At 56.3% G+C, this 13,493-nt stretch overlaps 1 protein-coding gene across 3 annotated transcripts in view; it reads right to left on the reverse strand.

Moving 5' to 3' along the window:
* The window catches only part of LOC147114410 (glutamate receptor 1-like), a 568,394-nt gene that overhangs the window by 9,964 nt on the left and 544,937 nt on the right, over positions 1 to 13,493 (reverse strand). For 2 of the 3 annotated variants that reach the window (XM_085996086.1, XM_085996085.1), the window contains exons 13-14: positions 9,716 to 9,963; positions 8,227 to 8,341 (exon numbers count right to left, since the gene is read on the reverse strand). In XM_085996086.1, coding sequence (XP_085852212.1) covers positions 8,227 to 8,341; positions 9,716 to 9,963 — 363 coding nt within the window. Of the gene's footprint in view, positions 1 to 4,691; positions 4,807 to 8,226; positions 8,342 to 9,715; positions 9,964 to 13,493 lie in introns of all 3 variants that reach the window. The other variant, XM_085996088.1, reaches the window with a different exon arrangement.

A 13,493-nucleotide genomic window follows, 5' to 3' on the forward strand; every position in this document is an offset into this window, starting at 1 on the left:
GCGGAGACAGAGTGACCTGTGGATGGGGCAGCCTGGTGTGGACTGAGTGACCTGTGGATGGGGCAGCCTGGTGTGGACTGAGTGACCTGTGGATGGGGCAGCCTGGTGTGGAGACAGAATGACCTGTGGATGGGGCAGCCTGGTGTGGAGGACCGGGTGACCTGTGGATGGGGCAGCCTGGTGTGGACAGAGTGACCTGTGGATGGGGCAGCCTGGTGTAGAGAAAGAGTGACCTGTGGATGGGGCAGCCTGGTGCGGAGACAGAGTGACCTGTGGATGGGGCAGCCTGGTGTGGAGGACCGGGTGACCTGTGGATGGGGCAGCCTGGTGCGGAGAAAGAGTGACCTGTGGCTGGGGCAGCCTGGTGTGGAGGACTGAGTGACCTGTGGATGGGGCAGCCTGGTGTGGAGAAAGAGTGACCTGTGGATGGGGCAGCCTGGTGTGGAGGACTGAGTGACCTGTGGATGGGGCAGACTGGTGCAGTGGACCGAGTGACCTGTGGCTGGGGCAGCCTGGTGTGGAGGACAGAGTGACCTGTGTATGGGGCAGCCTGGTGTGGAGACAGAGTGACCTGTGGATGGGGCAGCCTGGTGTGGAGGACCGGGTGACCTGTGGATGGGGCAGCCTGGTGTGGAGGACTGAGTGACCTGTGGATGGGGCAGACTGGTGCAGTGGACCGAGTGACCTGTGGCTGGGGCAGCCTGGTGTGGAGGACAGAGTGACTTGTGGATGGGACAGCCTGGTGTGGAGGACTGAGTGACCTGTGGATGGGGCAGACTGGTGCAGTGGACCGAGTGACCTGTGGCTGGGGCAGCCTGGTGTGGAGGACAGAGTGACTTGTGTATGGGGCAGCCTGGTGTGGAGGACTGAGTGACCTGTGGATGGGGCAGACTGGTGCAGTGGACCGAGTGACCTGTGGCTGGGGCAGCCTGATGTGGAGGACAGAGTGACCTGTGTATGGGGCAGCCTGGTGTGGAGACAGAGTGACCTGTGGCTGGGGCAGCCTGTTGTGGAGGACAGAGTGACCTGTGTATGGGGCAGCCTGGTGTGGAGGGCAGAGTGACCTGTGTATGGGGCAGCCTGGTGTGGAGACAGAGTGACCTGTGGATGGGGCAGCCTGGTGTGGAGGACCGGGTGACCTGTGGATGGGGCAGCCTGGTGTGGAGGACTGAGTGACCTGTGGATGGGGCAGACTGGTGCAGTGGACCGAGTGACCTGTGGCTGGGGCAGCCTGGTGTGGAGACAGAGTGACCTGTGGATGGGGCAGCCTGGTGCAGTGGAGTGAGTGACCTGTGGCTGGGGCAGCCTGGTGTGGAGGACTGAGTGACCTGTGTATGGGGCAGCCTGGTGCAGTGGACCGAGTGACTTGTGGATGGGGCAGCCTGGTGCAGTGGAGTGAGTGACCTGTGGATGGGGCAGCCTGGTGTGGAGGACTGAGTGACCTGTGGATGGGGCAGACTGGTGCAGTGGACCGAGTGACCTGTGGATGGGGCAGCCTGGTGTGGAGGACCGGGTGACCTGTGGATGGGGCAGCCTGGTGTGGAGGACTGAGTGACCTGTGGATGGGGCAGCCTGGTGCAGTGGAGTGAGTGACCTGTGTATGGGGCAGCCTGGTGCAGTGGAGTGAGTGACCTGTGGATGGGGCAGCCTGGTGTGGAGGACTGAGTGACCTGTGGATGGGACAGCCTGGTGTGGAGGACAGAGTGACCTGTGGCTGGGGCAGCCTGGTGCAGTGGAGTGAGTGACTTGTGGATGGGACAGCCTGGTGTGGAGGACTGAGTGACCTGTGGATGGGGCAGCCTGGTGCAGTGGAGTGAGTGACCTGTGGATGGGGCAGCCTGGTGTGGAGGACAGAGTGACCTGTGTATGGGGCAGCCTGGTGCAGTGGAGTAAGTGACCTGTGGATGGGGCAGCCTGGTGTGGAGGACTGAGTGACCTGTGGATGGGACAGCCTGGTGTGGAGGACAGAGTGACCTGTGGATGGGGCAGCCTGGTGTGGAGGACCGAGTGACCTGTGGATGGGGCAGCCTGGTGCAGTGGAGTGAGTGACTTGTGGATGGGACAGCCTGGTGTGGAGGACTGAGTGACCTGTGGATGGGGCAGCCTGGTGCAGTGGAGTGAGTGACCTGTGGATGGGGCAGCCTGGTGTGGAGGACAGAGTGACCTGTGGATGGGGCAGCCTGGTGTGGAGGACCGAGTGACCTGTGGATGGGGCAGCCTGGTGCAGTGGAGTGAGTGACCTGTGGATGGGGCAGCCTGGTGTGGAGGACTGAGTGACCTGTGGATGGGGCAGCCTGGTGTGGACAGAGTGACCTGTGGATGGGGCAGCCTGGTGTGGAGGACTGAGTGACCTGTGGATGGGGCAGCCTGGTGCAGTGGAGTGAGTGACCTGTGGATGGGGCAGCCTGGTGTGGAGGACTGAGTGACCTGTGGCTGGAGCAGCCTGGTGCAGTGGAGTGAATGACCTGTGGATGGGGCAGCCTGGTGTGGAGGACAGAGTGACCTGTGGATGGGGCAGCCTGGTGTGGAGGACCGAGTGACCTGTGGATGGGGCAGCCTGGTGCAGTGGAGTGAGTGACCTGTGGATGGGGCAGCCTGGTGTGGAGGACTGAGTGACCTGTGGATGGGGCAGCCTGGTGCAGTGGAGTGAGTGACCTGTGTATGGGGCAGCCTGGTGCAGTGGAGTGAGTGACCTGTGGATGGGACAGCCTGGTGTGGAAGACTGATTAGTGTTTAAAGACCAGCCTGAATCAGCTACCAAACCACTGGACAACACATTGAACCTCAGCAAGGGCTGTTCTGTGACATCACTCCTCCAGTATTACAATTCATAAAGCATAAAGTGATCAGACAGGGCAGCTCGCTGGCCACTGAACCTGTCGAGCCCTCAATGCGTCTGTGGAAACTCCGGATTATCGAGTCTGTGATCCACTATGGTGGGTGAAGGGTTAATAACCATCCACCTGTCATTCATTATCTCTAGCGGCCCACTTTAGCAGGTGGATGTTGAGTGAATATTTCTCTTTTATGCCCACTTACTGCCCTTTCCCTTTCCTAAAGGTTTAGACCCTCTCTGGGACTCAGTCCTTCCTGATTGGTTGCTGGTTTCCTCTTACATGGGATTGGTAGAACTTTGAGCTGAGAGAGAAGCTGAGGTGCAATTGGGCAGGAATCAGTTTTCTGTAATGAATACTAATCCTGAAGTGAGCAGCATTCGAATCTTGTGAGAGTTCAGGCTAACACTGTCTACAATCTTAATTTAGACACAGAGATGGCAGGGCAGGAGCCCCTGTGATGTGGGGAGAGTGATATGTGGCTTACTGTGCACCCTGTGTGACCCTCAGTACCCTCAGTGTATTGGGTACATTTACACCATGTCAGAGGACTGAGTCTCTGGAGGTGAGGGTCTCTGAGCTCGAGGTGTGGTAGGCTGCGCTCCACAGCATCAGAGAGGGGAGGGATTTCAAGATCAGACTCTCCAGAACGTTGCCGCCCGAGAGAGTGCGTCCGAAGGTCAGGACACCGGGACAGTGTAGAGAGAGAGAGAGAGCGAGAGAGAGAAGAGACTGACCATCCAAGGGGACAGCAGAGAGAGATGGGACTGAAAACTGCCCAATCCCACCGCTTCATCACAGGCTAACCCGGGTGCAATCCGCTAAAGTTCCCAGGTGTGCAGACAGTCTGTGACTGACCATACAGGTGAGGGGTGGGGTGCGGTTTAACACTAACAGGAGGAATGCCCACTGTTACATCAGGACGCAGGTATTCCTTGCTGGACAGAGGGCGAGAAGTAGATGCACAGCTGTGTTGGACAGTTACACTGAACCTGGCTAACTTACACAAACAACTTCGAATATTAAATCGAGACTAGCCAGGAATGAGCAAGTGAGCAGGGGCAACCAAAGTGGGAAAATGGGAAGCCAGTGGAGGCAGAGCAGTTTCACTGTGATTGGCAGAAATTGAATAATGTGTGAACCCCAAAATAATAAAACCCATTACAGGACCTCAGGCCTGACAATGTCCCCGTAAATAATAAAACATGTTACATGACATAACTATCAGGAAAGGCTGAACAGGCGGGGCTCTTTTCTCTAGAAAGAGAAGGCTGAGAGGTGACCTGATCGAGGTATTTAAGATTATGAAGGGGTAGAGAAGATGTTTCCACTTGTGGGGGAGACCAGAACTAGGGGCCATAAATATAAGAGAGTCACTAATCAATCCACTGGGGAATTCAGGAGAAACTTCTTTACCCAGAGAGTGGTGAGAATGTGGAACTCGCTACCACAGGGAGTGGTGGAGGCGAATAGCAGAGATACATTTAAGGGGAAGCTCGATAAACACACGAGGGAGAAAGGAATAGAAGGATATGGTGATGGGGTGAGATGAAGAGGGGTGGGAGGAGGCTCATGTGGAGCATAAACCCCGGCACGGACCTGTTGGGCTGAATGGCCTGTTTCTGTGCTGTAGACTCAATGTAACTCTATGTCGGACCCTATAGAGGGATGGTGATCATTCTCTACCAATCTTGCGGTATTGGTGGTGGGAGTTTTCCCACTCTGGATCTCCAGGATATTCTCCCAGTTGGATCGTTCGCTGACTGGCTCAGACCCGTGTGAGTGTTGGTTCTGTGGTTTATTAGCGGGTTCCCCTCCGGTTAGCGTGCGTTACGTGCATTGCATACGGCGACTAACCTTACTGCTGGAGTCCTTGCTTCCACATTCACCTTTATCGTACCACCATTTGTTTTTCAGCTTGTCTAAGATGCCTTGCTCACTGAGTTTCAATACTGCAAGGTTTACTCGATTTCTTCACGTGAAACATAACATAAATAACATTATCAATGTTATTTTATGTTATCCATTACAAAATACATTTCCGATTTACAATTGCAAGTGATAGGGCTCAGTGCTCCATCTGGCTGGGTGTCCGAGCTCCTCACACATGAGCCACTCTGCCCAGCGAGATGTGCACGACTCTATCACTTTGTGTAACCAGCAACAGGCAGCACTTGGTGAAGCTCAGGAGATAACGGCAGATAAATACTCAGCCAGATCGTTAGAGGGGACACACCGGGCCACATCAACACAACGGACATTGAGAAATGACATCACTTACGCTCAACTTGTCTTCAAAAGAATTTGAAGCTGCCAATTTGTTCTTTCACACAATGCAGCTTGAGACTGAATGAAGGGTTCAGAGAAGTGGAAACAGTCTAACAGCAGCTGTGTGGTTGGGGCATCACTCAATGCAACTCATGATGATTGAGTGTCTCCACCACATCTGCCAGGATCAAAGTCCTCTCCAGCGCTTTAACTCTGAAACGCACGTGGGTTGAGGCCCGTCACAAGTCAGTTGCAAGTTCGGCCCTGTCCCGACAGTGTCCCTGAACTTAACGCTGGGGCGGTTTTGGGCGGTGGGTGAGTAGAGGCGGGAATTACAAACTCAGGCACTGCTCCAGAAATGAGGCCCAGTGTATTTTAACTCCTGGGCCTCAATTAATTCCCAATGGCCGGACTCCCCACCCCTTCTGGACAGGAAACAGCGGAAAATCTCACAGCATGGAGGCTGCCCCCAGAGACTAAGGATTGGCAGCCAGGGGCATGTCCCGCGGGGGTCCAACAATCGGGAGGTCGGGGGTGGGGAGAGTGGGCCACGGGTCCGCAGCAGGAGAGGCCTAAACTTTCCCCGTGGGGCTGGAGGAGCGCTCCTACCCCAACTGGCCCCACAACTAAAGGAAACAAAAAAGTTTTTTAAAACTTACGTGTTTGGATCTATTCTGTCCATGCGAGGAACTCACTGTCAATCCCTGCTCAGACCCTGAGTTACTAGTGCAGCCGGGACCAGACACGTGTCTGTTAAAAAAGATCCCATGGCATTGGGCGAGCGCTCAGCCCACGGTCAGTCCTCAATCATCGCTCGGTCAGTCCCCGTCATCTCTCGGTCAGCCCGCAGTCAGTCGCCAGTCAGAAGAACATAAGAAATAAGAGCAGGACTAGCCCCTCGAGGCTGCTCCACCATTCAATAAGATCATGGCTGATCATCGGCCTCAACTCCACTTTCCCGCCCGATCGTCATATCCCTTGATTCCCCTAGAGTCCAAAAATCTATCGATCTCAGCCTTGAATATACTCAACGACTCAGCATCCACAGCCCTCTGGGGCAGAGAATTCCAAAGATTCACAACCCTCAGAGTGAAGAAATTCCTCCTCATCTCAGTCTGAAATGGCCGACCCCTTATCCTGAGACTATGCCCCCTAGTTCTAGACTCTCCAGCCAGGGGAAACAGCCTCTCAGCATCTACCCTGTCAATCCCCCTCAGAATCTTATATGTTTCAATGAGATCACCTCTCATTCTTCTAAACTCCAGAGAGTATCGGCCCATTCTACACAATCTCTCCTCATTGGACAACCCTCTCATCCCGGGAATCAATCTAGTGAACCTTCGTTGCAACGCCTCCAAGGCAAGTATATCCTTCCTTAGATAAGGAGACCAAAACTGTGCCCAGTACTCCAGGTGTGGTCTCACCAAGGCCCTGTACAATTGCAGCAAGACTTCCTTACTCTTATACTCCAACCCCATTGCAATAAAGGCCAACATGCCATTTGCCTTCCTTATTGCTTGCTGTACCTGCACGCTAGCTTTCTGTGTTTCCTGCACGAGGACACCCAAATCTCTCTGGACACCAACATTTAATAGTTTCTCACCATTTAAAAAAATATTCTCTTTTTCTATTCTTCCTACCAAAGTGAATAACCTCACATTTCCCCACATTATACTCCATCTGCCACCTTACTGCCCACTCACTCAGTCTATCTATATCCCTTTGCAGACCCTGTGTTCTCCTCACAGCTTACTGTCCCACCTAGCTTTGTATCATCAGCAAACTTGGATACATTACACTCGGTCCCTTCATCTAGGTCATTAATATAGATTGTAAATAGCTGAGTCAGTCCCCGGTCAGCTCCCGGTCAGCCCCCGGTCAGCTCCCGGTCAGTCCCCGGTCAGCTCCCGGTCAGTCCCCAGTCAGCTCCCGGTCAGCCCCCGGTCAGCCCCTGGTCAGCTCCCGGTCAGCCCCTGGTCAGCTCCCGGTCAGTCCCCGGTCAGCTCCCGGTCAGCCCCCGGTCAGCTCCCGGTCAGCTCCCGGTCAGTCCCCGGTCAGCTCCCGGTCAGCCCCCGGTCAGCTCCCGGTCAGTCCCCGGTCAGCTCCCGGTCAGCCCCTGGTCAGCTCCCGGTCAGTCCCCGGTCAGCCCCCGGTCAGCTCCCGGTCAGCTCCCGGTCAGTCCCCGGTCAGCTACTGGTCAGTCCCCGGTCAGTCCCCGGTCTGTCCCCGGTCAGCCCCCGGTCAGTTCCCGGTCAGCCCCCGGTCAGCTCCCGGTCAGTCCCTGGTCAACTCCCGGTCAACTCCCGGTCAGCTCCCGGTCAGTCCCCGGTCAGCTCCCGGTCAGTCCCCGGTCAGTCCCCGGTCAGCTCCCGGTCAGTCCACGGTCAGCTCCTGGTCAGTCCCTGGTCAGTCCCTGGTCAGTCCCTGGTCAGTCCACGGTCAGCTCCCGGTCAGTCCACGGTCAGCTCCTGGTCAGTCCCTGGTCAGTCCCTGGTCAGTCCCTGGTCAGCTCCCGGTCAGTCCCCGGTCAGTCCCCGGTCAGTCCCCAGCCTTCCCAGGATGGGTGATATTACCGGCCCACCTGCCTGGTTTCCACCAGCCGACTGGCTTAAAATCGCCCTCGTGCCTGTTTGAAATTCCTGGTGAGTCAGTTTATTCCATGTCAGGGCTGGGCCACAGACTCCAGACAGGACAATCTCGACCTTTACAGATTTTCCAGGTCTGGTGGGAACGTTGGGGATCGAGAAATACCAGAAAACCCTGGACATCAAATCCGAACATGGTTCCAAGTCTGTGGGAGCCAATCCCTCACATTGCTCAACCCAAAAATCTGATGGAACTGCAAGCCTTGCAATCCAGATCCCGGCCCAGAATCAGACTCTCAACAGCCACTGAGATGGAGACACAGGGACAAACACCTAAACAGACATATGGAATAGCTGTTGATAATATCCCTGCATTCGTATTAATGGCGGCTCCTCCAGAGATGCGTTAATACCAAGCGTGAGATGACAGAGAAGGGGTTAATTTCCTTCGCGTTGCTCAGACCAGGTGTTTGGTTGTATTTGCTGGTTACACAGTGATGCTCATTCTTTACCCACTAGTTTTCCTCACGGAATCTGACCTTGGAGTCACCGCCTCCACTGCCGCACTCCCCCTTGTCGTACCACCATTTGTTTTTCAATTTGTCCAGGAGTCCCTGTTCGTTTAGTTTAAGAACTGCCAGGTTTACTGGATTTCTTGAAATGATAAAACATCATAAGTTGTGAGCAAAAAAAAAACAGCAGTCAGAATCGGAGTCATTCAGTCGCACAGAGCTAAAGAAAGAAAGACTTGCATTTCTATAGCGCCTTTCACCACCTCAGGACGTCGGCTGGGGATGTGGGGGAGGGGCAGAGGGCTGGGGGAGTGGGGAGGTGAGTCGGTGGGGAGCGGGTGGGGAGGGGGAGGGGAGGGGAGTGGGAGGTGGGGAGGGGGGAGAGGAGGAATTGTTTGGACCTTCGTGTCTGTCTTTACTTTCAGAATACTCAGGCCAATCTCAAAAAATTAATCGTGATATTATCCAACATTTCTAAATAACTTGACTTCTTCCAAATGAGGAGGCTGCCCTGGTTCACTAAGAATTTACTCAGACAGAAAGTGGAGAGAGATTAGTTCCTGAAATAAATTAAACTCAGTGATCCTCAAAAGGTTAAGAAGGAGACAATCGAATTTCATACATCGTCCCGCAGATTCCAGCTCACAGGTTCTCATTAACAAAGCAGACAGCAGAAAATTACGACAGTTAGTTAGCAGTGTTCACCGTTACTGTGTTCGTTAGCAGCATTAGTTAGCAGTGTCATTCTAGAACAGCGTCAGGACACAAGGTTCTACTGGAGCAATGACCGTTAATTGTATTATACCGTAACACTTCCAGTTAATTTTCTAGTTAGTATTCTTACACTATCAGAGTGTTAGTTCCACTGTTACACTATCAGCGTGTTCCCACTGTTACACTATCAGCGTGTTATTTCCACTGTTATACTATCAGCGTGTTCCCACTGTCACACTATCAGAGTGTTAGTTCCACTGTTACACTATCAGCGTGTTCCCACTGTCACACTATCAGAGTGTTAGTTCCACTGTTACACTATCAGCGTGTTCCCACTGTCACACTATCAGAGTGTTAGTTCCACTGTTACACTATCAGAGTGTTCCCACTGTTACACTATCAGAGTGTTAGTTCCACTGTTACACTATCAGAGTGTTCCCACTGTTACACTATCAGAGTGTTCCCACTGTTACACTATCAGAGTGTTAGTTCTACTGTTACACTATCAGAGTGTTCCCACTGTTACACTATCAGAGTGTTCCCACTGTCACACTATCAGAGTGTTAGTTCCACTGTCACACTATCAGAGTGTTAGTTCCACTGTTACACTATCAGAGTGTTCCCACTGTTACACTATCAGAGTGTTAGTTCTACTGTTACACTATCAGAGTGTTCCCACTGTTACACTATCAGAGTGTTCCCACTGTTACACTATCAGAGTGTTCCCACTGTCACACTATCAGAGTGTTCCCACTGTCACACTATCAGAGTGTTAGTTCCACTGTTACACTAGTCCACCCACCTTAAGGGAGACCCTTTGGGTGTGGCCACTCCATATCCCTTGGAGTCGAGGTTCCCTCCAACCTTCATGGTATCGCAGGGCTTCCTCTGCTCAATGTATTCATTCATGGTGGACTCCAGGAGATAGGCATACTTTCCTTTGGACTTTCTCACTCGAATTACACCTTCCTCTGTTGTTTTCACAAAGACTGAGGGTTCAGCGGACTTCATATAAGCCCACATCTTCTCAAAGACGGCAATCTTTGATCTCTGTGAAAGACAAAGAGAAAGTAACAGGATGAGTCCACCTCAGCACCAAGCACAGACCGCCTGTTCCTAGAGCTTGGGCTGCCTGTTGCTGCCGAGCATTCAATCGTTGCTCACTCTCGTCACACTCAACAACACTGACTCGTGGCCTCCATTCAGGAGATGATTGGCATCGGCAGCTCACAGTCTAACCACCCAACCTCACCAGGGTGAGCATGAATCACATTTCAAGGATTTACTATTTACCCCAATCCCAGGAGCCCCCTAAGTTACCAGCAATGGCCAGAACACCAATCCCAGGAACAACCCCCCACTCATTGCGTTTTCAGCTCCCATTCTAACTGTCCTTAGGGCCTGATGTAATAAAACTCACTACACACTTGGTTTGAGTATAAAGCAAGGCTTTAATCAACTTGTTTCAGAACATGGCGGTCTAGTTGTACTTCACTAGCTCCTTGTCTTACAAAATGTCCCTGGCAAGCTGGGGCCCACGCCTGAGTATTTATACTCCTTGGACGGCACCACCAGCTGGCCATCCAGCGTTATTTCATAAGTAGTTTCTTGATGATGAGATTTATAACAGGGCCAATCTCAGTGAGAACACTGATGTCCAATTATTGACGGCTTTGTTCTGCAATCTGACTCCCTCAATGAGCCCAACAGGATCTACACAGCAAGCTGGGGAGGGCCACCAATCTGCGTTAGATTCTAGTCTAGGGGGAGCAGACAGTCACCCTAAGAATTGGGGCTCGTATCAAGCCCAGGGTGACGAGCTGGATTCGGGGAGTGGGGTGGCGGGGGGGGAATGACTGAGGAGCAGTTCAGTATAAAATAATAATCCTGAGGATTCTTCACCGGGTGCCCTGGGCTGAACAGCAGCCACCAACGAAAGGTACGTTTTTAATACAAATATTTCCATGAGCTTTCTTGTGGAGAGGGGAGGAGATCTCTCGCCTCCCCTCCCACCCACAGTCATTGCGATCGTCCCTCCCCCGTTGCCTGCTCCAGCCTCCCAGGACTCAGCTTTGTGCCGCTTCAGGTGAGGTGGCGATCGATAGAATCTTGGGGAATCAAGGGATATGGAGATCGGGCGGGAAAGTGGAGTTGAGGTCGAAGATCAGCCATGATCTTATTGAATGGCGGAGCAGGCTCGATGGGCCGTGTGGCGGAGCAGGCTCGAGGGGCCGTGTGGCGGAGCAGGCTCGAGGGGCCGTGTGGCGGAGCAGACTCGATGGGCCGTATGGCGGAGCAGGCTCGAGGGGCCGTGTGGTGGAGCAGGCTCGAGGGGCCGTGTGGTGGAGCAGGCTCGAGGGGCCGTATGGCAGAGCAGGCTCGAGGGGCCGTATGGCGGAGCAGGCTCGAGGGGCCGATGGCAGAGCAGGCTCGAGGGGCCGTGTGGCGGAGCAGGCTCGAGGGGCCGTGTGGCGGATCAGACTCGATGGACTGTATGGCGGAGCAGGCTCGAGGGGCCATATGGCGGAGCAGGCTCGAAGGTCCTATGGCGGAGCAGGCTCGAGGGGCTGTATGGCGGAGCAGGCTCGAGGAGCTGTGTGGCGGAGCAGGCTCGAGGGGCCGTGTGGCGGAGCAGGCTCGAAGGGCCGTATGGCGGAGCAGGCTCGAGGGGCCGTATGGCGGAGCAGGCTCGAGGGGCCGTATGGCGGAGCAGGCTCGAGGGGCTGTATGGCAGAGCAGGCTCAAGGGTCCTATGGCGGAGCAGGCTCGAGGGGCCATGTGGCGGAGCAGGCTTGAGGGGCCGTATGGCGGAGCAGACTCGAGGGGCCGTATGGCGGAGCAGGCTCGAGGGGCCGTCTGGTGGAGCAGGCTCGAGGGGCCTATTAGCAGGCTCGAGGGGCCGTATGGCAGGGCAGGCTCGAGGGTCCTATGGCGGAGCAGGCTCGAGGGGCCGTATGGCGGAGCAGGCTCGAGGGGCCGTGTGGCGGAGCAGGCTCGAGGGGCCGTGTGGCGGAGCAGACTCGATGGACTGTATGGCGGAGCGGGCTCGAGGGGCCATATGGCGGAGCAGGCTCGAGGGTCCTGTGGCGGAGCAGGCTTGAGGGGCCATGTGGCGGAGCAGGCTCGAAGGTCCTATGGCGGAGCAGGCTCGAGGGGCTGTATGGCGGAGCAGGCTCGAGGGGCCGTGTGGTGGAGCAGGCTCGAGGGGCCGTGTGGTGGAGCAGGCTCGAGGGGCCGTATGGCGGAGCAGGCTCGAGGGGCCGTATGGCGGAGCAGGCTCGAGGGGCCGTGTGGCAGAGCAGGCTCGAGGGGCCGTGTGGCGGAGCAGACTCGATGGACTGTATGGCGGAGCAGGCTCGAGGGGCCATATGGCGGAGAAGGCTCGAAGGTCCTATGGCGGAGCAGGCTCGAGGGGCTGTATGGCGGAGCAGGCTCGAGGGGCTGTGTGGTGGAGCAGGCTCGAGGGGCCGTGTGGCGGAGCAGGCTCGAAGGGCCGTATGGCGGAGCAGGCTCGAGGGGCCATATGGCGGAGCAGGCTCGAGGGGCCGTATGGCGGAGCAGGCTCGAGGGGCTGTATGGCAGAGCAGGCTCGAGGGTCCTATGGCGGAGCAGGCTCGAGGGGCCATGTGGCGGAGCAGGCTTGAGGGGCCGTATGGCGGAGCAGACTCGAGGGGCCGTATGGCGGAGCAGGCTCGAGGGGCCGTCTGGCGGAGCAGGCTCGAGGGGCCTATTAGCAGGCTCGAGGGGCCGTATGGCAGGGCAGGCTCGAGGGTCCTATGGCGGAGCAGGCTCGAGGGGCCATGTGGTGGAGCAGGGTCGAGGGGCCGTATGGCGGAGCAGGCTCGAGGGGCCATATGGCGGAGCAGGCTCGAGGGTCCTGTGGCGGAGCAGGCTTGAGGGGCCATGTGGCGGAGCAGGCTCGAAGGTCCTATGGCGGAGCAGGCTCGAGGGGCTGTATGGCGGAGCAGGCTCGAGGGGCCGTGTGGCGGAGCAGGCTCGAGGGGCCGTGTGGCGGAGCAGACTCGATGGACTGTATGGCGGAGCGGGCTCGAGGGGCCATATGGCGGAGCAGGCTCGAGGGTCCTGTGGCGGAGCAGGCTTGAGGGGCCATGTGGCGGAGCAGGCTCGAAGCTCCTATGGCGGAGCAGGCTCGAGGGGCTGTATGGCGGAGCAGGCTCGAGGGGCTGTGTGGCGGAGCAGGCTCGAGGGGCCGTGTGGCGGAGCAGGCTCGAAGGGCCGTATGGCGGAGCAGGCTCGAGGGGCCGTATGGCGGAGCAGGCTCGAGGGGCCGTAAGGCGGAGCAGGCTCGAGGGGTCGTATGGCAGAGCAGGCTCGAGGGTCCTATGGCGGAGCAGGCTCGAGGGGCCATGTGGTGGAGCAGGCTCGAGGGGCCGTATGGCGGAGCAGACTCGAGGGGCCGTATGGCGGAGCAGGCTCGAGGGGCCGTCTGGCGGAGCAGGCTCGAGGGGCCTATTAGCAGGCTCGAGGGGCCGTATGGCAGGGCAGGCTCGAGGGTCCTATGGCGGGGCAGGCTCGAGGGGCCATGTGGCGGAGCAGGCTCGAGGGGCCGTATGGCGGAG

Source organism: Somniosus microcephalus, chromosome 8, assembly GCF_052327205.1.
Source record: "Somniosus microcephalus isolate GS21.2 chromosome 8, FLI_Smic_1.0, whole genome shotgun sequence".
In the NCBI taxonomy this organism is placed as follows: domain Eukaryota; kingdom Metazoa; phylum Chordata; class Chondrichthyes; order Squaliformes; family Somniosidae; genus Somniosus; species Somniosus microcephalus.